At 40.5% G+C, this 27994-nt stretch overlaps 1 protein-coding gene across 1 annotated transcript; it reads left to right on the top strand.

Annotated features, from left to right (window-relative positions):
* LOC119902878 (radixin-like) lies at positions 1 to 27977 on the top strand. Its single transcript, XM_038719262.1, has 15 exons — positions 1 to 185; positions 2143 to 2236; positions 12046 to 12129; positions 13669 to 13764; positions 14401 to 14523; positions 14880 to 15031; positions 15881 to 15964; positions 16185 to 16331; positions 19038 to 19134; positions 19241 to 19404; positions 19861 to 19991; positions 20343 to 20503; positions 20700 to 20792; positions 21804 to 22040; positions 24859 to 27977. The coding sequence occupies exons 2-15, from the start codon at positions 2225 to 2227 to the stop codon at positions 25021 to 25023; spliced, it is 1746 nt and encodes a 581-aa protein (XP_038575190.1). The 5' UTR covers positions 1 to 185; positions 2143 to 2224; the 3' UTR covers positions 25024 to 27977.
* Positions 27978 to 27994: the final 17 nt, after the last annotated feature.

Genomic DNA, 27994 nt, shown 5'->3' with positions numbered 1-27994 from the left:
GCGGCACCCAAAATCGCCTTATGGTTAAGACTTCAACGGGTTTGTATGTCTGCGGGAATTTGTTTCAGTTAAAGCGCTAAAAGATAAGCAACGAGAACTACAGTGGATTTATCACCGTGGATATTGTGTTACATTTGAAGATACCAGGATTTCGTATCAATTGAAAGACAGACTTCGTCCCCCCGGTGAGTTGCCTCTCCCTAAAAAGATGAGCTTATCTTCAAGTTTGATGCACTAGCGGATATCCTCGTGCTCGGCCAGTTCATATCTTAAACGACGCGGTAGAAACGCTTCAAGTTGTGCCCCTTAAACTGCCTGTAAACGCACCGTTGCTTGATTTACGTAACGTTGGACAAAATCACAATTTATTGGGATGTTTCTGGTTTTCATGGCGAATGTGGTGAATTAATGCTGACCAACATTTTAAGGCTTTAAAACTTCACGTGTGCGAGGGAGGCAAATCTTGGCCAGGCTTGTCCCGTTACACCCACTAGCTTCAAAATGTCAGCGTTTCAACCTTTTTTTTGTCTATGGTTTCAGCGCGCCACCTTTTTACGAAGAGTATTTAGGATTGATAACGGCTAACGTTAGTGTGAAAGTCCGGATAAACTATGCTTGTTTGACACGACAAACGTATCTGTTTTAATTTGTCTCCGTCTTGTCATGCCGTTGTTGTAGATCACGTTATGAGAGGACTGTAACATTGTACACCATTTGATAAAATTGTGGTTAATTTACAATGTAACGGAAGCCAACACTCCGCGGCAAATGCGCAAAGCCAAACTGCTTACAAGCTACAAGTGGGCATGTCTTCATCTGGAGTAGCGTTACAATAGCCACATCTTAAATTGTTAGTCGGCTTCCTTACACAGTTTAACCATAACCATTATTTTTGTCACACTGCATTATACTCACTGTCATTGTTCTTTCTTAAAAATGCAGTTGGAACCTGTCATAGTCTAGTTTAGAAATAGTTTATGCTGTAACAGAGGATTCACTGGACATTCATTTCAAAATGAAGTAGGTGGGATTAGGACTGGGCAATAAAACATAAAATACATTTTATAGCGATATAATTTCTCTTAATAACAATATAACTGTTCAATAAATGTTTGATTTAATTTATTTGAATTACAAACGAATTAGCACTTCATTCTTCTATTAAGATATTTATTGAGATAAAGGGACTGAAAAAAGATTTGATGTAATTTTACTCATGCATGTTTGTTGAAAAAAGATTTTATATATTGTTTTGAATGTACTACCTCAGATTTGTTTAATGATCCACTGTTTGGTATCAAATGTTTGTTCTGACCATAAAGAACAGTTTGAAAACACAGTTGATCTGCTTTCACTCAGAAGCAAACATCAGCATTTAGACTAGAAGAGAAATAATGATTTGACATTTTTCCTGATAATTATTGATATCGAATGAAATGTTTTATAGCAATAACAGTTTTGGCCATATTGCCCAGCCATAGGTGGGACTAATGTAGTTGCCAATTTACTTCTACAGGATTGTATAAGACAAGAACTGAATGCCACTTGAATACCTCAGGAATGCGAATGCCATATGTAGCAACACAATAGTTTACCAAATTTAAAGGATTTAACAACAGTGTTATGTGAAAATTTGTAAAAATCTCAAAATGACAACAAGTAAAGAAAGTATAAAACCTGGTTCCTTTACACCCTTGCAATCGTTACCATATGTACACCATGTACAGCAAAGTGGTAATGCATGTTGAGATGGCATGCATAACCACTTTACTGTGCATCTGGCTGTGCACTTTTGTGCCTTGTAGCCATTGGCTGATTTAGGGATGGGATTCATTTCAGTATTTTTTTTCATTTTGTCACTTCTCTTGTGTACATTTTTCGCTCAGTTCAGTGAGCGTTTTATTTCCCGTCTCCCATAACTTCATAATCGGTTATTTTCTGCTATAGGCATGATTTTGCCAACTCCAATTTCAAAGGGGAATCACTATTTTTAATAATTCAAATGTAATCTTTTGTTTCTTGCCAAATCATTTAGTTTCAGAGAGAATACAAAAACACAAGTACATTATGTTGTATGTAGCTGCTCATATTGTTTTACTCATGTATACTATGTGCCTGAAAGAAAAATTGTCTTGCTTCCAGGTCCTGTGATACAGGTGTTGTTGCCGTCCTGTGACGGATTGATCCTCTCAGCTGTCTGGTGTGAAGAAGAGAGGAAGCAAAAATGCCAAAACCGGTAAGAGGCTGAAAGGAGCTAAATAAGAGTTGGCATGCACTACAAACATCTACAGAAATGCACCGCTAAGGGGAAGAACGGAAATAACACTTGAGTTAGGCATGTTCCCTGCTAATTGATTCAGATTTCTTGATTTAAAAATGGAGTTGGAGAGATCTGGATACATGATATGAATCAGAAACATGAAAGTTGCATGATTGTTCCTGCCTGGTCTGCTTGTATAAACAGACTCTTTAGGATTGCTCTGTAGTTGCCATAGTAGTAGGCATGCACTACCGCCCAAAGCTACGTTTGTGCATTCTGGGAAGAGGCAGTTTCATCCCAATGGCTGCTCCCACTCCTCATACTCCTCTTCCAAGTAAACAACAGCCAGAGTGTGAAATGAACTGCCTGGCCCACAGGCCTTGCAACTGCAACACTGCTGCCATTGTTGCTGAAAGGGTGGAGAGAATGCCAAAGTCCTGGGATGTGAACAACACCAAAACAAAACCAATTTGATGCAGTCCCTTCATGGCTGTCCCACCGTTGTCATGCTGCTTTTTCATCATAAACAGACTTGGGAGGAGATCCCACATGAGTCTGAGGATATTGCATGTTTCCCAATTAGTACAATAAGATATTTTCACATTATGAAATTGTCTAGCCTTCTTGTTACTGTAAGAAATCAAACTATGACACAGCAGTACTGAGTATGGAAATATTAAGGTGAAGTGGCTAAAGCTTACGTCAGAAACTTTCCTATGAACTGGGAACAACAGGCTTCAGGCCTCGCCACAAGTGAAGCACATCTCCTGCCGAGCTCTTGAGGTGGTGGGTGTTTGTGTGTGTCTGTGGGTGTGGAAAGGGGGGTTGGGAAGCTACAGAAGAGGAACTGCCAGGCACTGATGTCAACCTCCATTTCCCCCCCTTGTCCCCTGAGTCACCAGGGCACCATCCCAAAAACAGCTCCTAGGAAAGTGCTGAGCGTGACGTCTCTGTCATGGCACTGAGGCACTGACATGATAAACGGACGAAACAATAGCAGGGTCAATCAGACATGACATTATTTAGGGATTGGTGGTAGACATCAAAACTTTTGAAATAGGCCTCTTGCTCCGGCCTTTCAGTGTCAGCACCCATAAAGGCATCAAAACAATGGCAAGGCTGAGTAACTTAAGAGTTTTTGTGATCTAGCAGAGAGGGGGTACTGCATTTGTTTTTCAGTAGGGATTCTGCAGTGACAGTCACATAGAACTTCAGAGTTTCTTTTAAAACACAGAAACACATGGTTCTAGGTCATGGTATGGCGTTTGAAGTCAACTGTGAGCGCATCCTGTTGCGTTCAGTTGAAAGTGGAGCTGAAATTTTCTCAGTTTTGATTTTCACCCCTATGTGGGTGTGCAAGAAGCTGACTGATTAAAGTTGTGGTTACAGGTTGTTAAGTGATATGTCAAAAAACAGATGAAACCACTGTGTTGAGATTTTTAGTGGCAGCAGAGCATTTAAAATTACATACAATATGTTGCCTCGTAGGTATAAACCTTTTGCTAATTCAGAAAATGTTGAGAATGCTTCATAATGTAGAGATGAACAGATTGTTTAATTGATAGTAGAGAAAATGGTACAAAATAAATGCTTGTCAAAATTTATCAGAGCCCAGTGTCACAACTTTAAATAGCCTAAATTTAACTTAAAATGATATAAAGCAAAGAAAAAATATTTGAGAAACTGGAACTAGCAAATGTATAGCACTTTTTCTTGATAAATAATTTAAATGATGAATGTATTATTAAAATTGTTGCATTTGAATTGTCTTTTGATTGACTAATCATCTTACTCTGATCCATCAACTGAATCAGTGACTAAGCAAAATTCAAGTACAATTTCTCCCAAAACCTAATTGCAAAATTGAAGTTAAAATAATTAGACTGACACACATTATTTAGGAGCATCACTTAAATGGATGTGCAACTACCCGGCCCTCCTACTGACCTGTGAGCCATATAAACCATTTGCCATTGCCACACACCTGCCACCCCAGTGCTCCCACTACAATCGTCTGTCCTTTAATCGTTGTCTTGTTTTAAAATGATGTGTGCCATCACAACCATATATTGTCTAGACTGGCCCCTACCGAAGTTGCTGCAGGAAAGTGTAAGTTTAAATTTGTGCATGTGCAAACACATGTTGCACTGTTGCTCGTAGTAATAAAATTTTGTTGCACTGACTCCAAAAATGGTCGCAAAATGTGTGTAAATGGTTGCAGTCTGGGGCCCTGCCTCCTGTTTGGTTGCCTCTGTAGGGCAGGCGAATTATGAGGTGATAGCAACCCATTGGAAGAGGGCCCCTCGCTGGCTTCCCAGCTTGTTTTCCTGTTTGCTGGAGAAGGGTCCCTGCTGTGTATATTGTGGCTCAGTCTATGTCGACATCCTGTTTCTGTGAAAGTACAGAAGCAAGGTGAAGAGAGGATTATCACCTGATGAATGTTGGGAGAAGGAAGGAATCAGATGGATGAACAGAAAATGTGGCAAAAATGGTAAATCGAGAAAGAGTATGATGGGAATTTGTTGTAGTACTCTGGAGATACTCTTTGTTTTATATATTAAAAGGTAGGACAATGGTGGTGGTTACGGGAAGGGAGGAGTTGGAATACTGGTGCTGGGAAACGACAAACTGTTTGCCAGTTGTGGTTGACCCTTTGCCTCATTTACAATACAAAAGCCAGGTCCATAATCAAGTAAAGTTAAGTAAGGCCCTCCTTTTTTCCTCTTTATTATCCCTCTAGTGTATGTTGTAAAATCACTGGAAGCTTTTCAGACACTGTCAGTACAACAGTCGGCTGGACATGGATAAGTAGATTCTTTTTGTCCTCTTCTGAAAGGGATGCTTCCCACACAGCGTTCACCTTCCCCCAAAGGATGAATGTTTGTGTTTGTAGGTAGCAGTGATTCCTCCTCCGCTCTTGCTCCTCATTCTATTCCTCCCTCCCTCCCTCCCTCTGAAGCTTGCCTCACCCTGCAGGGGGGGTAATCAGAGGGACAGACAGCTGCTCAGGGCCCAGCAGGCCAGATTAGCAGCTCTACTGATTGAAGTGTGTGTGTGTGTGTGTCTGTCTCTTAAAGCTCCTCTTAACAGCTTACAGTAACTTAACAGCTGCACATTTAACAAGGGGCCCATCTGACTGAGAACTCATCTTCACAATTGAAATGGAGAGGGAGATTTAGAAACATTCCAAAAGGGCACAGAGAAAGAAAAACCCAAATGATACAGCCACTGGTTTTGAGACTGTTTGAGAAACTGATTGGCCCTCATTTGTTTACTTGCTTTTCAAGTCAGTGCTTTAGTGCAGTCTTGAAATATACTCGTTGCAACTTGAGGTCTGTTTAGTGACACTGCACATGAAGGAGGGAGAGCAAATTATAGTGTTTTGTAGGAGATAGGAGGAGACGCACTTGCAGTGCCAGTTATCTGCAGGGGAGGAAAAAGATGGAAAAATTGTCATGTGATTGGAAGTGGACATTAAGTTCCCCACAGAAGCAGCAGTGTTGTGTTTCATCTCTGCTGTAGCTGCCAGAAACTATCCACTACCATTCTAGCCAGTGTGCCGATGTCCACCGGGTGTTTGAGCGAAGTGTCTCGCTCTTGATTCACAAAAAGCTCCTATCTCTGCTCCAGTGTCTTTACAAGTCAGGTCCACAAATGTGGTATTCAGCTTAAAGCGTTAATGTACATAAATACCATATGTATTGACAATTAATTAACATAAAAATCATACCTAAAGATGCATTTTGTTTCTGACTTTGTATTAAAATATAAAACAAAAGCAAAAGTATCTCACGTTTTGAAATGAGTAGCAAGAGGGAGAAGAGAAAAAGATGGAAAATAGAGAGGGAGGTAGTGAGACAGATCAGTTCTTCCTGCTGCTAATATACACTGTTCTGGAAATACAGAATCAGGATGGTGTGGGGTATTACTGTAATTAAACAGTAAAGTAAAGCACAGCAACAAAGCATCTGTTACCACATCCAAAATGAGTTGCAAATAAGTGTTCAGAAAGCTTGCAAACACGACAAATGTAAGAATTTTGGAAATGTGGCTGCTGAAGAACAGGCTTCTTTAGATGCTGCACTTCTGCAACGCTTCCAGCAGACATTGGAAATGTGACAGAGATGTGTCGGACCAGTGTTGCAACTTGAATGTGACTCAGCTACATCAAGTTGAATTTTAAAGGCACGTTCAGATCATGACTCGCAGGCTGTATGTTGTGGAGGCATTAAACACCTGAATTTGCAGGTAGTGTGCATGCTGTTATCTGCAGAAGTTCTAGTAATTTGGCCCTTTTATGAACTGTCAAGTAGCCCAGTCAGTGTCATATAAGGACAGCCTTGCAAAAGTCGCTCCTTCAAGACTTCTCAGTTGTCGGAGTGTGTGATTAGCTGTGTCAGTGCCTTGGCATGTTTTTGTCCCCCTTCTCCTCCCCTCTCTTTGCAAGAGACAGAGTGAGAGACAGGATTAACTGACCGTCTGGTCCATGCAGGATTCCACCTCTCTGGTTGGCTATGTTTTGGCAGAGAGACACACAATGGTGGGCCCCACACAAATGCAGGGGAAGGGACATTCATGGCTGGTCACTTGGAAACCCCAGCTTAGCACTACATTCTCCATAACTACTCCCCTCTCAGAAAGTCAATGAGGCAGCTGCTCTTGAAAGCAACACAAAGTCTGCACAGATATTTTGCTGATGTGGCTTTTATCAGGGTTTGTGCACTTGCAAAAGTAGACAGATGTTGCTTCAGCTGACTTCATTTAGTGTAATGGAGTTTGTTGTGGAACCTTTTCACAAAAAAATCAGCACCTGAATAATGCACATGCCTATTTTCTAAAGTTGAAAGTCACTGATGATAAAACACTATGGACAGTGTTTTCCCCTATATGCATTCAGGAGCAGTGGTTGTTTGATTGTCCAAGCGGCAGCGTCCAAGTGATGGTGAACGTGAGTGGAGGAAAATATTCTGGCAGTAAATATACTGTGTTGGTTACAGTGTGTTAGCTTCTCAAGACCAAGAAAAGTCTGTCTGTTTCCCCAACTGATGGAAAAAATGAAGCCTGTTTGCGCTAAGTTAGCGAACATCTTACCCTCCCCTTCAAACTGCAGCTGAGCAGGAAAGCTTACACAGTAGGCTGCTATGTAACTAAACATTAGCTCAATTTATAGAGAGTAACTGGTAGCTGTATTTTATTGCTACTTACTTGTCCAATGTTGAGAACATCAGGTACAAACTTAGAGTAAACTGGTGTAGCCTACAGCTCTGTCCTGTACAGACTGGTTCATCCTAAATTATTTTTCAGGTTTCAGATGAGTCTGAAAAAGTGGTTGTTAGGAAAAGAAAGTATGGTGGTGACTGGAGGAGCTGAGGTTAGTAAAGCAAATTAGTGATGCAAACTAGTCCTTTTAAGCTAATGAGGAGACGTTTCTTTTTGGATTTTAATGTGCAAATAAAATGCACCTCAGAAGGGAGGAGGTTTCTCATGTTGCCTATTTTGTATAATTAATGTCTAAAGATAAATGTCAAAAGCTGTAAAATGAAGACACAAAAGGCAAACAAACAGTCCTATCTGTAATGATTCATTTTAACAGGGTTTTCCCGCCGTTGAGGCTTAGAGGTGATGCCCAAAACATGATGTGCCATAAATGTAAGATCACTGTGGAGAGCATCATAACCAACCGAATTACTTTCCCCAAATCTAAAGGTTGTAGTTCCTCCCCAGTAGACTGATCTTTGGGTGTTGTTTATTATCTGCTCTAGCTTTTCCAACTATTTGTTCAGAGAGATGGTGAAAATAATGGCCCAATATGATGTGAATTACATATTTTTCATTGGAAAACTTAAAATTTTCTTGGGGGAGGACCCCCAAACCCCTGACCATGACTAGCACGAACATCACCAAAACATTCCTCCTGAGCTCACAAAAACCTATGGGAAAACTCTGAAATTTGAATTGAGACATGTTGGGTTTTCTATTCTGACATAGTACGCACTACGCGCACAAAAAAAAATTTGCTTCACCTCCGCTGCTTCAACAACTCCATCCTAGGGGAAACGCTGATGGATGGCATGTTCCATTTACCTTGGAAATTGGAGCTGGGAATAACGTCACACCCAAGTTGACCGTGTTCCAGTGCAAGAGATTTAAGTAGGAAAACCAAGATAAATGCTTCTAGCCATTGTTAGCGCATACAAACACCGTTGCAACATGTCCACAGATGTAAGTTGGACAGTACTATGTGTACGATTTAATGAGACACAAATAAAGACAGAATTGCGATAATTAGTAAATTACTACAGCTTTCACTCTGTTGATGATCAGAGTAGGGCTGCAGCTAACGATGATTTTAGTACTCGAAGCATCTACAGATTATTTCATCGATCATTTAAGAAGTACTTTTGCTTGGCAGCGGTGTTAGTTTCTTTTTCGGTGGACATACGGTAATATTACTGAGTTGTTGTTTTCTTTTAGCTTGAAATAATCCCATACTTTGGACACTTTATTTTTCATCCCTCGCAATTTTCTCTTTCTTCCTCCACTTTGCAAACAGCGAAGTGCAAAGAATTTGCGTCAATGCTTTTTAGTGATCAAATTAATCGATTTAATTAATTCGAGTATTTTTATTTTTTTTTACAAAGTAGGAGAAAAGGGAGTAAACGGTCAAGGAATATATGAAAGACCCTTTTGTAGAAAGTATTCATTGCTAAATCATATCATATTTTGTGTGCAGGACATACACAGTGTAAAAAGAGAAGGTTGGAGGTGTTAATGCTTTCCACCTCTGCTAATAGATTTTCTGAGTAATAGTTCCTCTTGGTTAAAAGTTGTATAGTAGCCTCTGAAGGAACTTTGCAAAATATAATTGTTGGCTTCTTGTTTATTATTTTTTCTTCTTTCTTTGTTGTGGTTGATGGTTTGTAATTGGATTAACATGAATCCGTAATCTGTTGTTTGTGTATATGTATCAGTAAGTCAAGATCTGGTTTTCCTAGTTAGGAGTTCTGTCATGTAACCATATTCTTAGCACCCTCATTGAAATGATGTTCACAGTGCTGTGTTAGGGTGCCATGAATGATCTAGACTCACATGTAGGAACCGAGAAAAAACTATACTAGGACTTAATTATGAGGCTTACCACACTCTTAGCAGTATGTAGAAGTTTTCATCTGAGAGTGAAAAAAATAAAACGGAAGATAACAGCGTGCTTGGGTATACCTTGATATCAGAACCATAAGGTCTGGTTTATTTATGTGTTGCATCATTTTCAAATCAGGTAATTTACATAAATACAAAATATTTGCTTTTGTACCTGAATTTAGTTTATTTTCCTATTAAGTGTTAACTGGAAGATCTTGTGTAAGCAGAACAGGCACACTTTTGTAGATGCATGTAAGTCTCACAAAAGTTAACATTTTATCAGTCTTTAAAGAAATTTGTTGATTTAAAAAAAATCTATCGACATTTTATGACCTCACTGAATTTCTTGTTGTTTGCCACCTGCTGGCACCTCTTAACAGCTAAGGACAGTCACTAAAAAAAACTCCACTCAGACATTGTACTCTGGTGTCACCTTGCCTGAAAAGCCATATCTTATTTTCCTCCTCTGCAGATAACTGGCATGTATTGCAATGTGGGTTGATTTCTCAGACAGGGATTAAGCCTTGGTCTTGATGTGGACTAAAAATAAAGTGCCTCTCTGGGTGGAATCTTCACTGAAAGACACATGGCAACTTGCATGCCAGATATGTGGTCTCAACGAGCACAAAATATTTGTAATGCAGCATCTGCATTGATTTGAAAATTGACCCTGACTGAAAGCAATCATTTAGTCACTTGAGACTTAATCTTGTGGAAGCTGTCCACATTTTTCAACCAAAATAAACTTGGCCTTAAACAGGTTAGATTATAATGAACACGTTTAATCCTGTTTAAAATATTGTTATATAGAAGGATTGTCGCACATTACAGTAATGTGTAGGCCATGCAGGAGTCTATAGTCTACAGTGTGGAGAAAGTGCTGTAACTTTTCATGGGTAATTAATGAGCGGGAGATAGAGGCAGATACATTGTGGTCTGAGCTCCATGTGGTGCAGGGGAGTCGAGCTATGTGCTGTATAGACACAAGTTTCATGGATTATTCATTGCAGGGATATTGAGAGACACAAAGAGGGATGAAGGCAGGAAAGACAGTGAAGAAATATTGAGAATGAGAGAAATGCAAAGTAAGCCTTCTGAGGTTTTGTGTGTACTTGCTCAGAGGAAAAGGAAGGTTCCTCAGTTTCTTCTTTCGGTGTCCCTTCTCCTTTCTCTCCTTGTTTGAATGGTTGGCTCATCTGCAGTAACCTCGCTGTAATTTAATCTCAAAGAGAATACGCCCCAGATCATCTCTCTTACTTCCTGTTGCTCGCTATCTCCCCGCTCTTTTCCCCCCTATCTTCTTGCACTCTTGCTTAACTTTTTGCTTTTGCACTCTGCCTCTCATTTGGTTTCTCGCCTTTCTGTACACCGTGCGCTTCCTTCTATTTTGTCTTGGGTTGCTGAGGCGACATATAGTGTGTGCGTAGGTGTGGGAGGAAGCATGTCGGATGCTTTGGAGGTCGACCCTGCTCTGTTGTGTGCCACCAGCTGCTGCTATAGGCCTTCTGCCGGTGTTGTTTAACAGGCCCCAGCCAGTGACTGAGTTTTACTCTGTGCTCCACCCAAACAGAGGCCCTTGAGTGCCTGGAAAGGTTGGGCTTGCTCACCCTGGAAGTACAGGATGGAAAAAAGGAGAGAGACATGAATTTACACAGTGCATTTACTAAACTTTGGAAATTACTGAATAAACATTCGTCAATTCCCTTCGGTATGAATACTGTAAATTCTTAAAAGATTGTTGCTCGACTGAGAAGAGTTAAACAGTAGTGTTGGTACATATATGCTGTTTGTCACAGCCTACAGTTACGTGGTGTTCCAGGTACTTTTGTTTTTTAGAAAAAAGTAACCCAATGTTTGAAAGAAATACATTAAAGAGGAAGTGGTATTTTGTGACAAATTAGTATACCTACTATATATATATATATGAAGCAGAAGCACATTGGTGACTTTTTCACTGTTTCCTGTAGGAACTTTTTCAGCAGCGGGGGCAGGCCAACACCTGACTGCTGCAAAATGTACATAGCGGAAACCCTGTTTTGTTTTTTGTTTTTTCACTAAAGGCTGTGTGTTCTCACCAAAAGTAATTTGGACCTGTTATGCATCTCTTTAATCTCTTCTCATACCATTCCTTTCCGCAATATTCAAAACATCCGTTTACAACAACAAAGTGCTTAAATGTCCATATATTTATTTGAACCTATGTATTTGCTCCAAAGAGTTAGTGTTGCTTACTGAAGCTAATAAAAAATTTGCATTACAATTGGCCAGTTGAAAGCAATCATTGGGAAGCATCAACACGATGCAAAAACTTAACTGCAAAGAAAACTGAGCTTACGTTCTATAATGTTGCTGTGATTGATGATGGAGATACGTTTAGTTGAGATTAGAAAAATAAGGCATTAATAGTAATGAGCTCAATGCTGGCATCATATTATTGTAGTATGCCAGTTATTGTTCCAGGCATATATGATGTTACTTTTTTGTAGTTTTAACAAAATACTTGGTTTCTGCACAGTAGAAAAGATGTCCCATCCCAGGGAGATATGGTTCTTTGTAATGAGTCAGGCAGCAATGCTGTATCAGATGTAAAATCTTTGCCTGAGCAATAAGGCAAACAAAGTAAACATCTTGTGTTTCGTTTCTAGATCAACGTCCGTGTGACCACCATGGATGCAGAGCTGGAGTTTGCCATCCAACCTAACACCACAGGAAAACAGCTCTTCGACCAGGTGAGCGTGAGTGACGTAACCACAGATGTAGACTGGAGTGGTTACCAAAGCCAAATCTGCTTAAGCAGCCTTTTGAAGTTGGCTTTGGTGCCCTACTTAATTTACCTTAATTGTGTTTTATGTTCAAGAGTGGATTATTACAGACATGTTGGGTGCGGTCACTTGACCCTTTGGCCATAGGCGGACTATATTTTAGTAGTTTCTGACCTGAAAACACTAGTGTTGAAGCACATTTTCACACGATTTTCAGAAATTTCAACTTCAGCTGCCGATGTGGTATGAATCTCGATTTCCTCTTGAGACTATTCAGCAGAAGCACTTGGTGGATGTTCATCTCACTCATCTCCATCTTGCCCCCTGTGAGCTGTGTCATGTTAATTTACTCAAACCATACTATGCTCGTGACATGGGGGAAGTGACCGATGCTGTTTCTCTTGATGTGAAAGTTAGTCCGGCAATGATGGTTGATTCCGTAGTTTCAGATTCTGTGGTTTTGAAGCATTTCTCAGTTGGGTTGCTTGTTGGGTTACTTACCAGTTTCTCATAGGGTTGAGCTGTCAGCACTAATCAGTAGGTTTTCTGTACTGTTTGGTGATACCCCCTCCCTTACAGATCTTATTGAGCATGATATGTAGGGGACACCTCACCTATCATTTCTCGTGGCCCGGTTGAGTAAGGAAGTTTTCGTTGCTGGTTTCCCAGTTGGCAGCCAGAGTAACGTTGTTGTTGATTAGTGGGTTCGGGATCCCCTGATTATGACAACTGAAAGCACCTGGGCCCAGTGTCTTTGAGTGTAGGCTATTCCGCAAGAGGCTACTGTTGAGACCAGGTCAGACCTCCCTGCAGGCCAGCTCCCCGGTTTCCCCTTAAGTTTGGTTTTCTTTGGATTATTGCTTTGTAGTATTTACCTTGTTTTCGCCTACTACAACACCTTCTCACATATATATTCATGCAGCCATCATCCTGTGCAGACACTACTGAAACCACAGACTACATACCTCATATGTTAATTCGAAATAACTATTAATTTGGCTTATTTTTGTTAAATAAACATATGATGTTAACCATTTACCATGGTGTGTCTCCCTTTTGTTGTGGCCTTCTGAGCCGGGTCATAACACCCCCATCATAGTACTTTTAAGAAAAATAATAATAAATAGAGCCTATGTTCCAGTCAGCCCCAAAGGATTTAATGTGCTCCAACACTCGAAACAAGTGTGTTAACCTTGTGGAGCATCTTCACGGACTGGAGTAGTCTAATGTGAAAAGACTGCTGCATGAAAGTGTGTATCAATTGTGACAACAAGGCCCATTCGGTGTCAAGCTGCAAATAGGAGATTTCAAAGACTTTTGTGTCCTTTGAAATCCAACTGGAGGCAAACATTTTTAAACTGATGTAAAATTGTTAGTTGCTGCTAGTGTTATTGGTTATCGTCTCATTTATTGTGATGATCATCTGCTAAAATTATGTACATAGGTGTCGTTGTGGTTGAGTTGTTTAAGAGGCCAGCTGCGTAACCATGACGTTCCTGTTCTCAGGTGGTGAAGACAGTGGGACTGCGGGAAGTCTGGTTCTTTGGCCTACAGTATGTGGATAGTAAAGGCTACATCACCTGGCTCAAACTCAATAAGAAGGTCAGTCTTCCTCTGCTTTAATCTTCTCCTTTGTCATAACAACACACAGCTTTTTCATTGACACGCCTGCTCTTTTACTGTCGTCTTCCCTTTACTGTCTCTCTGCGTCCTTCTCTTTTTCATTCTTTCTCAGGCTCTTTCTGTTTTGCCTACACACTTTATCTGCTTGTCTTTCGTCCAGACATTGTCTGTTGTTGTCTGGGTCTGGAGCCTCAAACCAGTTTGTGTTTATGAGCATGGATATGTGTTCACTGAGGCCCTCCAGCCAATGTAGACCAATGCAGGGCTGTCTGCATGATCTGTGACAGGATTTCTTCTAACTAGCAGTTCTCCAGTGGAAACTACTTTGTATGCATGTTATGTAGAGCCCAGCACAGTAGCACATGTCCTGAAATAATAAAAGATCTGTCCTGACTGACAGTGACCAGATTACAAAAGTGTTATGTGATGAAAATGCTTGTTTATGACAGTCCCTTAAATTATATTAAAGGAATTTATGAATAAGATGATTTTAAATCAACCTCCTTTTTGATCGTTGAATCACAAATCTTTGTGGTGACTTCCTCCTTCCAGGTCACACGATGAGATGTAGCTGTGTTTATTTGCTAATTAATAGATATTGTCTTTATGGTCAAGGTGACCCAGCAGGATGTGAAAAAAGAGAATCCTCTGCAGTTTAAGTTCAGAGCCAAGTTCTTCCCTGAGGATGTCTCAGAGGAACTAATCCAGGAGATCACACAGAGACTCTTCTTCCTGCAGGTAACAAGCCACTTACTAGGCAAGTTTCCACCCAAATGTAGTGAAATGACCACATTTCCAGAAAATCTGCAAAAGAAAATGCAAATGAATGATCCTTTCCATCCTTTACTGAAATGTGAATACTTGGAGATGAGTGCATCGAATAAAACAATTGTTGGTTCCATTGCACTTTGTCGCATCTTGTTTTTAATAATACAAAAACTTTTTCACCTCAGTGAAGCATAAAAATGTGTTTGTGACTTTTCTTGGAGATTCCAGTCAGGAATTTAATTTTTTATGTTTATGGGGAAAACGCAAAGTGACTAAATTAAACAAGTACCATTAGGTAACTCCTTAACTCCCTCCCATTCTGCCAGGTGAAAGAGGCCATCCTGAACGATGAGAACTACTGTCCCCCAGAGACAGCTGTGCTGCTAGCATCCTACTCTGTCCAGGCCAAGTATGGAGACTACAGCAAAGATGTCCACAAGCCTGGCTACCTTACCCATGACAGACTGCTGCCTCAGAGGTACACACACACACAAAAAAGGGCTGCAGCTAACGATGATTTTTAGTATTCAAAGCTTCGATAGATTATTTCAACAATTCATCAATGCTTCGTTTAAGAAGTACTTTTGCTTGGCGGTGGCTGGAGGTGAGTAAAAATGTGCAGCTCCCGACACCCAGTTAACTCATGACTGTGAGGTTACAACTCACAGCCCAAAAAGAACAACAAACTCACGCGTGTACATTTTCAGCTGAGGTCTGCGGCTTACTTTGGCTAGCCTTCAACTCAGCAATCAATCATGATTTCAGTTAAATGCTAAAGTTGCTGTTACGGTTACCTTGTCTGTGGTCCGCTGGCAGAACAACGGCTGCTTTTTGTTCAGGTGCTGTTGCCGAGGCAACATAAGTTTCATTTTACGGTGGACGGACGGTAACATTACAGAGTTGTTGTTGGGTTTTTTTAGCTTGAAATAATCCCACACTTTCTTCTTTGTCCCTCGCTATTTTTTCTCTCTTCCTCCACTTTGCAAACAGCTCCATTATAATCACGTCGTGTTCACAGCATAAACGCAATGTGCGACAGTAATAAATGTCAATGTAAAGTTACATGGATTAAACGAAGCATTGATGCAAAGAATTTGTGTATTTTATTAATCGATTCAGCCCTATCACAACCTATATGGATCTGCTGTGAGCTGATGAAGAGGGATGTATGGGAGGTGTCCCTTGAGTTTCCATACGCAGGCCAGATCTGTTGAAACCTGCAATGTGTCCCCTTCCCTGTTGGAACACTCAATGATTTCCTCTTGAGGAAATAATCTGTGTTGTTCAACATCCCTTCAGGTGAAGTCATGTGTGTTTGTGTGCACAGAGTCTTGGAGCAGCACAAGCTGACCAAGGAGCAGTGGGAGGACAGGATACAGACTTGGCACGAAGAACACAGAGGAATGCTCAGGTATGTCGATGTGTGACAGAAGTTTCCCCACTTGATCTGAGAGTGCTGACCTATACCTTTTGTATTGGAATGTGTGATTTCATTGTATGACTAGGTGGTCATTAGCTTTATAAAATTACTTTTATAAAACTGTTTAACTGATGTTAATGTGGACATTTTCTAATTAAAACCTATAGAATAAAAATATCTTCTAACTCTTTCTGCTTTTCCTCTTCTCTAGAGAGGACTCTATGATGGAATATCTTAAAATTGCCCAGGACTTGGAAATGTATGGCGTCAACTACTTTGAAATCAAAAACAAAAAGGGCACACAGCTGTGGCTAGGCGTGGATGCCCTTGGCCTCAACATCTATGAGCACGAAGACAAGTAAGGGACACACACAGACTTTGATTTGATTTGTTAAGTTTATTTACAAAATAATTGATGCATTCTGGGGGAAAAATAATAGTGAAGACTGTTTTGAGTTAGCATAATATAATAATAATAATCCTTATTTGTAGAGCACTTTTCAAAAACAAGTTACAAAGTGCTTTAACAAGTGTAAAGAATAATACAAAAAAGATAAGAGCATGAAAATTTAATATAAAATTAGTAAAATACAATAAAATAAAAGGGATAAAATTAAGTCAAATAAGATCGGGAAAGGCTCTCCTATAAAAGTATGTTTTAAGAAGGGACTTAAAAGAGTTCACTGACTCAGCCGACCTGATTTCCTCGGGCAGGCTGTTCCAGAGCCTCGGGGCCCTGACAGCAAACGCTCTGTCCCCTTTAGTTTTCAGTCGAGACTCTGGAACAGACAACAGACCTCTGCCCGAGGATCTCAAGGTACGTGCTGGTGTGTATGGGACTAAAAGGTCAGAAATATAACAAGACGAGAGGCCATGAAGAGCTTTAAAAGTGATCAATAGAATTTTAAAGTCAATTCTAAAACATACTGGGAGCCAGTGTAATGAAGCTAAAATAGGAGTAATGTGGTCATATTTCTTTGTTCTGGTTAAAAGCCTGGCAGCTGAGTTCTGGACAGTCTGGAGTCGATCAATAGATTTTTGGGTTAAACAGGTGAAAAGGCTGTTGCAATAATCCAGGCGTGATGAGATGAAGGCGTGTAAAATGGTCTCGGTGTCCTTAAAAGTTAACATAGATCGAATTTTAGCTATATTTCTAAGTTGATAAAAACATGATTGAACAAGCTTTGTGGTGTGCTGCTCGAAATTTAAATTACTATCAAACCAAACACCAAAGGCTGAGGCTGAGAAGCGTTAACCTCAGCGTTCAGATTCAAATACCAGTTTGTGTCATGTTTTGGTATGAATCCTAATCAACATATAGACACATGATTGCGAGAAGGCTGAAGAGCTGTGGCTTGCAGTTGATTACTTAACAGCAGCAGACATGAGGAGGAGGCTTATGACACAACATGTCACAACCAATGTGTGTCAACGCTTGTTGTCACAGTGGCGTCTGTTATACCTGCTGTCACACAACCTCACCACAATTAGAGATCAGAGGTCTATGTCTTATTTATTTGCAAATAACAAGAAACATATTTCAGAAGTTTGCAAAGATTTTGCACAAAGTTGAAATTAATATTATCAGCTCACAACTGGAGGCAACCTTCAGCTGAATTGTTCACACTGTGAAGCACTAGGTTTGTGCGTTACAATCATTTAAGCATTTTGATTGTAGAGCATAATAAGCAAAACATAAGCAATAAGCAAGCTCCGTTCAGCTTGTGTCTTTGCCTGCAGCTTTTTTATACAATGTTTCATCTGAGCATAGCTTTTAATGCTTTTATAGATTTTCAAGGATTTATGTCATCCAATAACCAAATGACAGGGATGATGTGGCTTCTGACTTTGCATGCTCTTTCTGTAATGACCACGGAGCACAAACTATAAACTCTCTAGAACAGTTCAACTTGATTGATCAGACTTGTAAAAAACTGGCTGTTTAGCTTTGACATTGACTTGAGTTATGACAAATATTTTGGTTTTAGGCAGAATCTTTACCTGTCTTCCCAAGCCAGACAGCAGTTTTTAAACCTGAAGTTAGCTGGAGCAGTCACTCTAAATCTGAAACTGTGTATAAGAATATGGATCCATTTGCCACTAAATATTACACCGTTTACTTGGTGTCCACAGAGCTGCTCTTACAGTTACTGTCAGTGAAGCATGATCCAAAAGCTTTTGTAAAGAATTGTGACCAAGATATGTACTGAGTGGGATATTTACAGTAAAAAAACAACTTCTTTTGGTATTCTTATGGAGAATGTAATGGTGACGCGGTTTCAAAACTACCTCAAACTCTTTAGCATTTCTGTATTGCATTTTCTTTGTTTGATATTAACTTATCGCATAAATCAGCCAGGTTAGCTCTACCGTTTTCTCATATTAGCATAGAGGCTCGATGCCAACATGAGATGCACAATGTTCAACAAGTTTAGAGGAAGGAAAGATATTTGTCATGTCAAAAGTGGAGAAAGGAAGACTGTCTGTCCGTTATAGGGAAGTCTTTCCTGTCCTCTGGTCAGAGATGTTTCCCCCTTTTGTGGAATAAAAGGATAGATTTAACCACATCTGCATTAGCGTTTCCTGTCGCTGCTTTTCCCTTCCTGTCCGTTATCTTAAGTCATCACAACTGCCATCCCTCGTCTCTTGTCCAGGTGACAAAGGAAAGGATATAAGGGAGAGTTTGTTTCTCTCCTTAGCCCGTACCATCCTCATTATCACTATGTACTCTGTCTTTTCATTTCTTTCCATTTGCTTCTTCTTGATTAGAGAACACCCACCATCCTTCAAGCTCATGACAGGAAGTCATATTTTGAGTTTAATCCGCCTTCTTATCATTCCTGTCACCATTCTTAACCAAAACAAATAAATTTAAGATTGTAACGTAACCTGAAAGAGTGTTCAGTCTCATGATTTCTTGTAATGTGGTCTGTTTATACAAGGCACCATCTGCTGGCTGAATGTTATAAAACATTCTACAACCAACCTCTATTCTGGATATCCTCATGAGTGGGAAGAGGTGAAATTGGTAACCACTTTTGGCCTTTTCTTGTTTTTTTTCCAGGTTGACCCCAAAGATTGGCTTCCCCTGGAGTGAGATTCGAAATATCTCTTTCAATGACAAGAAGTTTGTCATCAAACCTATTGACAAGAAAGCACCTGTGAGTGTCAAATTCAAGTATAGAAAAGTTAGTGCAGAGAGCATGTCCTGCTTCACATTAATGGATGTATTTTCTGCCCCTCTCTCTTTTTTTAAAAAACATGTAGGACTTTGTGTTTTATGCCCCGCGTCTGCGTATCAACAAGCGGATCTTGGCATTGTGTATGGGTAACCATGAGTTGTACATGAGACGGAGAAAGCCAGACACCATCGAGGTGCAGCAGATGAAGGCTCAGGCCCGGGAGGAGAAGCACCACAAGCAGATGGAGAGGTACTGCAGAGGAACACTCAAATCAAATATTATGTGTTTTGAAATTATTTATATGCCAAAGTTTTGCAGATCATATGAAATGTATAGAATTGTTCATATTTGTTAAGCAGTATACAGTGTATTTATGGTTCAAAAGTAATAAGTGTACGGGGCTAAAATAATTCCACTTAGTCATTTTGGCAAATAGTGTTTAGGGCAACTACCTCCCACTTCACTGACTTTTGACAATACAATAATATATGTCCACTGGAGGGCAGTCTTGTCTCTTTTACATACATTATCTGAAGCAGAAGGAGTGACATGAGTATTTTATTCAAATAAAGGTGCTGCAGCTTTATTCAGGTCAGAATAGGAGCACTTCATTTACTGTGTTTCTCTGTATCATATAGTAAAACGTGTGTTTCTCACTCACAAATACTAAAGAAATCTGAAACATGCAATTGCAAAACTTCTCAGGGCTCAGCTGGAGAATGAGAAGAAAAAGAGAGAGTATGCGGAGAAAGAGAAGGAGAGGATAGAGCGTGAGAAGGAAGAGCTCATGGAGAGGCTGAGGCAGATCGAAGAGCAGACGATGAGAGCTCAGAAAGGTACCAGTTTTTCTTTTTATTCATCTATCTGGTAACTTGTCTTTGCTGCTCCCTCCCTCCCTCTCCCCTCCTTGTGGCTGTCAAATTAGAGAATCTCTCTAGGGCTGGGAGTCAAGGCCAATTTATTCATCACGCTCGTGTAACCAGAATGAATTGACAAGTTGATTGAAGCCATCACTTCCCCTTTCCTCTGGTTGTTTAAATAGTTACTTCATTTCAAACTTTACGTATTTGTAAGCCCTCTGTTCTGATTTAACTGCCTGAAACATTAGTGTCTGACTTGACGTGTGTAGAAATTTAGATAAAAGTAGAACATTTATGTTACATGTTTGCGTGTCTGCCCTTTCACAGAGCTTGAGGAACAGACTCGCCGGGCCATGGAGCTGGAACAGGAGAGAAAGAGAGCGAGAGAGGAGGCCGAGAGGCTGGAGAGAGAGAGGCAAGCAGCTGAGGAGGCCAAGGGCGAGCTGGCCAAACAGGCTGAAGACCAGCAGAAGACCCAGGAGCAACTGGTGTGTGTGTGTTTCTTTTAACTGGTGGAGTGAGCAATTATTGGCTGGCTTATCTGGATATTTATAGGTTTTTGCACACACAATTTTCTTGTGTGTGTTTGATTATTTAAGATGAGTGTTTAAAATAGACTACATTCTTGTGTGTTTTAAATGTAAAGTATTTGTAACAACAGGGTCTTTTTTTTTGTATCCCCAGGCCGCTGAACTGGCTGAGTACACAGCCAAGATCGCTCTCCTGGAAGAAGCCAAGAGGAAGAAGGACGAAGAGGCCACAGAATGGCAGCACAAGGTACAGGACTCCTCCCCCCCCAGTCCTACAGAGGCCAATGTTAGAAATTAGATAAACATTCTAACACTTAGAAATCTTTCAAGCTGCATACCAGGGCAGCCAGTGGAGGCTGGGACAGTATTCAGTTATAACAACAAAAATATTAATAACAACACTAATAATAATAATTAATATAATATGTATTTGTTAGCTCAGTGTCATTCTATTTTGAAGTCTTTCTAAAGAACAAATGGGGTTACTTTTTAGGAATGACATTTTTGGGGCATTTTAAGCCTTAAGTAGAGAGATGACATGAAGCGAGGGAAAGGGATGCAACAAAGGTCCTCGGTCAGACTCAACCCAGGATGTCTGACAACATGGTTGCCATCTTAAACCCTAAGTTACAGGGGCGCCCCAGGATTCTAACTAATTAGAAATCATGAATTATTTCACATATTAAAGTGCTGGTTAGATATAAATTGTATGGGTTTTCACCCACTTCACCCAGGGACTTGAATCTATTCAGAGGATCTGCGCTGCATTTGATCTAAAAAGAATTATTATTTATTACATCATGCTGGCGGAATCAAACTTTAACAGGATTTCTGTTCAGTTTATTTTAAGTGGAAACCTGTAAATACCAGAATGGCTGACACATTTGCTTATATTAAATTCTCACTCAGCTCATTCCATCCTATGGAAATCTTTTCTAATTTAATATGCAGTTTTGCATATAACGGCCAGTTCAGAATGGATACAGGAAAAAAAGTGCCTCTGATCATGGCTCAGTCCGTCTTTCACACACAGCTCTGCATTATGTTTGCAGATTGGGTCTGTAGGAGTCAAGTTACACTTCATATTCGTAACAAGGAATACCCTGTGGGCAGTGAAATTGTAGTCAACAGCAGATGTGTTTACGTTCAGTGCATAACATGGCAGATGTCACAGTGCCCCAGACCATTAGCTGTGTCTTTAAACACTGATGGTCTACCAGTGTAAACACACTCGCCCTCTCCTTGCCCTCACCTGCAGGCTCTGTCAGCCCAGGAAGACCTGGAGAAGACCAAGGAGGAGCTGAAGACGGCAATGACTGTGGTGCCAGCACCTCCAGGCGGCAGCGCTGAGAGCGAGCACGATGAGCAGGATGAGAACCACGCGGAGGCCAGTGCCGAACTCTCCAATGAGGGCGTCAGCCAGCTAGACCTCCGCAGTGAAGAGGCGCGCGTCACTGAGGCCCAGAAGAACGAGAGGGTCAAGAAACAGCTGCAGGTGAGAGCGGAGGGCGTTAAGGGTTGGATAACTGCAGTCAATTTAGGCTGCCAGTGAAGTCTGTCATTTTTCTTTTAAGGACAATATCAAAACTTTTGACATAAAAACGACATTAAAGTTCCTTGACAAAATGATAATAACCCTAGGAAACACTTTTTCCAAGGCCAAATGAACTTTTGAACTCAATATAATGTTCATTTAAATCCCAAAAAAATGTTATTAAAATACCATCAAATAATTGTACCCCTTGTGGAAAGTGACCTGGCGTTAAAATGAGGTCTAAACCTTTCCAGATGAATAAAACCTTTAAAATAAAACCTTTAATATATATCTCTTTAATCTAAACAAAAAATAATTCCATCAGTTTAATTTAACCAAATGAGATTTGCGTCTCAAATAACAACGAGATTATACTATTTTCTAACAGCAGTTTTGTTGCAAAGAAGAAACACCAGCCAGGCAATGGCACATAAGGGTAAGATAAGGCATACGTCTCTGTCCATTCTTCTTTAAACTCCTGCTTTAAACAGGAGTAGATGTGCTGGCTTAGACTGTAGCCTGGCTTTAAAGCAGACCTAGTGATAATTAATCAAACAAACAGATAAAATCAAATCTCTTCATGTCTACCATAACTTCAAATATTACAGGGGCTGTAGATCTAAGCTGGGCTACCGTATAGGCCAGGACTTGTACTGAAGCTATGGCAAGAAGAGTTCAAATATCTACTAAATAGTTTTATTTATATCTTAATTAACAAAAAGATAGAAAACAAAAAGAAGGGGCTGTGTCTCCACTGCACCTGCAAGCCTGCGTTGGACTACCCAAGGGACTGTGCTTGATAGACAGGCCTTGGCCAAACCTACATAACTGCCGACGCCTCCTCCAGGGTGTAAAATAAGTTATTAAATAAGATTTATTTGTTCAGTGAACACTAAATATACAGTACAGGCCAAAAGTTTGGACACAGCTTCTCATTCCATGCGTTTTCTTTATTTTCATGACTTTTTACATTGTAGACTCTCACTGAAGGCATCAAAACTATGAATGAACACATGTGGAATTATATACTTAAAAAAAGTGTGAAATAACTGAAAACATGTCTTATATTCTAGTTTCTTCAAAGTAGCCACCCTTTTGCTCTGATTACTGCTTTGCACACTCTTGGCATTCTCTTGATGAGCTTCAAGAGGTAGTCACCTGAAATGGTTTTCCAACAGTCTTGAAGGAGTTCCCAGAGATGCTTAGCACTTGTTGGCCCTTTTGCCTTCACTCTGCGGTCCAGCTCACCCCAAACCAACTCGATTGGGTTCAGGTCCGGTGACTGTGGAGGCCAGGTCATCTGGCGCAGCACTCCATCACTCTCCTTCTTGGTCAAATAGCCCTTACACAGCCTGGAGGTGTGTTTGGGGTCATTGTCCTGTTGAAAAATAAATGATGGTCCGTCTAAACGCGAACCGGATGGGATGGCATGTCGCTGCAGGATGCTGTGGTAGCCATGCTGGTTCAGTATGCCTTCAATTTTGAATAAATCCCCAACAGCGTCACCAGCAAAGCACCCCCACACCATCACACCTCCTCCTCCATGGTTCACGGTGAGAACCAGGCATGTAGAATCCATCCGTTCACCTTTTCTGCGTCGCACAAAGACACGGCGGCTGGAACCAAAGCTCTCAAATTTGGACTCGTCAGACCACAGCACAGATTTCCACTGGTCTAATGTCCATTCCTTGTGTTTCTTGGCCCAAACAAATCTCTTTTGCTTGTTGCCTCTCCTTAGCAGTGGTTTCCTAGCAGCTACTTGACCATGAAGGCCTGATTTGTGCAGTTTCCTCTTAACAGTTGTTCTAGAGATGTCTAGAGTGTCTGCTGCTAGAACTCTGTGTGGCATTCAGCTGGTCTCTAATCTGAGCTGCTGTTAACCTGCGATTTCTGAGGCTGGTAACTCGGATGAACTTATCCTCAGTAGCAGAGGTGACTCTTGGTCTTCCTTTCCTGGGGCGGTCCTCATTTGAGCCAGTTTCATTGTAGCGCTTGATGGTTTTTGCGACTGCACGTGGGGACACATTCAAAGTTTTCGCAATTTTCCGAACTGACTGACCTTCATTTGTTAAAGTAATGATGGCAACTCGTTTCCCTTTACTTAGCTGGTTGGTTCTTGCCATAATATGATTTCTAACAGTTGTCCAATAGGGCTGTCGGCTGTGTATCAACCTGACTTCTGCACAACACAACTGATGGTCCCAACCCCATTAATAAGGGAAAAAATTCCACTAATTAACCCTGACAAGGCACACCTGTGAAGTGAAAACCATTTCAGGTGACTACCTCATGAAGCTCATTGAGAGAACGCCAAGGGTTTGCAGCGCTATCTAAAAAGCAAAGGGTGGCTACTTTGAGGAATCTAAAATACAAGACATGTTTTCAGTTATTTCACACTTTTTTGTTAAGTACACAATTCCGTATGTGTTCATTCATAGTTTTGATGCCTTCAGTGAGAATCTACAATGTAACTGGTCATGAAAATAAAGAAAACGCATTGAATGAGAGGGTGTGTCCAAACTTTTGGCCTGTACTGTATATTGATACAATTAAGTGTAGCTGTAGTTGCTTCGCATCAATCAGATGTTGACTAAAATGATTGAGGTGTATTTTACCCTTTTTCCTCTTCTGCACCGGTTTCCTTTTTTTCCCCCATTCTTCTCCTGTGCAAGCTCTTTATTGCCCCACTGTTTTTCTTTGCTTCTTCTTTTCGTTTTCTCGTCTTTTTCCTCCCTCTATCTCATCACCCTCTTATCCTTCCTTCTCTTTGTTCTCTCAGACATTAAGTTCAGAGTTGGCCGATGCCAGAGATGAAACCAAGAAGACACAGAACGACGTGCTACACGCAGAAAACGTGAAAGCAGGCCGAGACAAATACAAAACGCTGCGGCAGATCCGACAGGGCAACACAAAGCAGCGCATCGATGAGTTTGAGTCCATGTGAGAACAGCACCTCCGTCCCCTCGCCACTCTGTCCGTCAGGGGGTGCCTGCTCCCAAACTTTCCCCTCAGCAGCTGCTCAATTTTCATGGACAACAGATGCTGCCGTCCTTGTAATCTTACCAAGTCCCCCTCAACACCCTCAGGCAACCTTGAGAAATCATCTTGTCACACTTTGCCAAAGTCCTGCCCCACATTTCCACTCTCCACTATGGATTTCTCCCTCATATGGAGCTGCCTACACGTCACTCTGAAGAAGCAAATATCGTCATACTGCAGAGACCTGTAATCCTTATGCACAGGGCAAAAGAGAAACTATAAAACCAAAAATGGAAGCAATTGGATTTTTTATTTTGAGCAAACGTGGCCATAGAAAGCTACTTTTTGCTGTTGTTTTTTTGTTTTGCTTGATGACTTGTATGCAAAGGTTTAGTATGATTTCATTACTTCAGTTAATGATTACCTTTCCTCTCCTTGTTTTTAAGTCGATCCCCTCTGCTTTTTTTTGACTCGTTTTATTGATGACGCCCTTCTTTTTAATTGTCTGTCGAACACTTTGATGCTAGGTTTAGTCCTAGGCTAAGAATAAAGACTGGAGTTGGGGATAAATGAGTTTTCCATTCAACGTCAAAGCACTGCTGTTACATCATGTCAAAACATATCACAAGCTAGTTATGCTAATATTCTTAGAATCTGTGACTCATTAGAGAGCTGAGGTCATTTCAGTCAATTCAATCAATTCAAAGTGTGTTTTGAATGTAACATTTATATTTACATACAAAATGACGCTGCAGTGTTTTAATAGTTTAATTTCAGGCTGAATATCAAGAATGGCAGTATTTTTCATTTTTCTGTGAATGAAACTGAAGTGAACTGACCCTCGTAGGGAAAAGAGCCACCCAACTTTTCACACGGCAGGTTTTGATGAACGAATGTAGCAAAGTTAACAAAGGGAAAGTGTTTTTTTACATGCAGAGGTGATAGGCTAGCATGTAATGAGCTTGTGCCACTGAGCTATCGGCCTCGTGCTTAAAAGTGTTATGAAGATAAGCTAATTGGTAGGTGTGTGTGCGTGTTTTTTTTTTGTTGCATCTCAGTGTTTAATTCCCAGTCACCATAGATGTTTTTCTCTGCCTACCAGCTCACAAAGGAGCCCAGGGTATTAAATGGACAGACAGAGAAGCAGAGAGATGAGTGCTTTGTCTAGGCTCTTTGTCTGACTGTCCAACCATTAGAGTGTGTGTGTGTGTGTGTGTGTGTGTGTGTGAGGGGAAAAAAAGCATAAACAAAAATGTAGATGTGTGGTAGCTGAGGCCTGGCCCCTCTCTGACTGGGGAGCTTATGAAAACATCAGTCCTGCACCTTGGACAAATCTCTACCTCAGTAATGTAATATTAGCAGTGGTGACTGCCAGTCAAACACTGAGGGTGCCCCCGCCCCTCCAAAACCCCCAAAATAAGGTCAATGTTTTACTTGGTTGCTGTTACATCCTTGTGCAGGCTATGTTTTCTCAGAGCTCAGTGTTAATGCTTTCAAGAGAACATTAAGGGTCTATGTAAAACATACCTCCTCTAGGTTAGCAAGTGTTGTGTGTCTCTCTTTGCTCCTTGCTCAGATGTTTTGGTTCATTCTAATTTTGTCTGGAAATAAAATCCCAAACAATGAAGAAGGTGAAATAAATAAATGCTGCAAATATCAGAATGGAGATACTGTAAAGAGTTCTCTTTTTAAAAAGCTAGTTCATTTTGGCATTACCTAACAGGGTCCTGTGAGGCATTTGGTTCTTAGGAGCCACAAGTTGTTGGTGGTGACAGGCTGGGTCTACAGAGCTGCCTGGACTCATTTTAAAAAGAGGCTCTCATGCATAATAATGAATATGGCCTTCATTGTCTACTCAGAATTTTGTCTGTTGCAATTTCACTTTAAGGAGACGGTGTGCAGACCAGCAGTGGATTAATGGGACTGCAACTTATGAATATTTAAAAAGATGAGTTATTAGTAAGTCTTATGTGAAGGGACCTTGCTATTGTTATTTGTGTAAATCAAAGGCCAATTTTCTTCCCCTGAACTCCTATAAAAAAAATTCCTGTCTTACATTAACATTGCTTAGACAACAAATTGACTCCATCATTTGTGGGGTGGAAAATTTGTTCCAGGGTGCATTTTTTGAAATGAGTGAACGTTAAGTTTTCCTTTTTTATTTTATTAACAATATGATGAAAAATGTTTATTATTTGTTACGCTATACTTGACAGCTGGTGTAGGTTGATATTTTTTTAATAGTCAAGAGTTTTAAAGTTAAAGCTGGGGTAGGCAATTTATTCTGAAGTATTTTTGTTTTTAGTTGAAATTGCATACCGACGGCAATCAATAAATAAAATGCTCTGACACAAATGTAATAAGAATCTGGTATCTGTGGCTACGCGGAACTGTAATAAGCACGGCCAATCATCTAGCTGTCTATTTCTCCAGTGTTGCCTACCCCAGCTTTAAAGAATTTGTATGAAACAAGACACTGAAGCCTGCCTTTTGTGTTTAACTTCAGTGTCCATTGTTATTGTTGTGTTTGCCATAGCAGGTGGGGAAAAAATTATCCTGTGCTTCCAGCTCATATTTTTGTATTGTGTTCAAAGGTCCTAAACCAGCAGCACACATCGCTATGCTGAACAGCTTCATTCGAGGGGAAAATTCTTGTAGACACGTCCACACCCCTAAACCCCCCCACATTCAAGCTGTGAGGCTTCAGTTAGTTTGTCTTCACAGCAGAATGTTATTGGCCTGCCTGTCCCTCCAATGAAGCCAATGTCTGCGATGATGCCTGCTCCGACACCAGCTGTCACTTTGCCGCTTCTTTTTTTTTTTCTCTCCATATGTTCATGTTAGTATTCTTTAAGATAGAAGGCACAGATGGATTGCAGTCCATGTCATTGGTTCACAAATAAAAGTTTTAAATTTTGAGCATGTGTTTTGACCCA

This window comes from Micropterus salmoides, unplaced genomic scaffold, assembly GCF_014851395.1.
Source record: "Micropterus salmoides isolate LMB-PRFRI ecotype aquatic unplaced genomic scaffold, ASM1485139v1 Ms_hic_scaffold_1, whole genome shotgun sequence".
Lineage (NCBI taxonomy): Eukaryota > Metazoa > Chordata > Actinopteri > Centrarchiformes > Centrarchidae > Micropterus > Micropterus salmoides.
This window is presented reverse-complemented; position numbering and strand designations above follow the sequence as displayed.

What these genes read in the sequence shown, in the direction of transcription:
- LOC119902878 (XM_038719262.1), top strand. An exon ending in CTATTGACAAGAAAGCACCT is followed by an intron (nt 19,135 to 19,240) that starts GTGAGTGTCAAA and finishes AAAAACATGTAG; the next exon opens with GACTTTGTGTTTTATGCCCC. An exon ending in GGGTCAAGAAACAGCTGCAG is followed by an intron (nt 22,041 to 24,858) that starts GTGAGAGCGGAG and finishes TTGTTCTCTCAG; the next exon opens with ACATTAAGTTCAGAGTTGGC.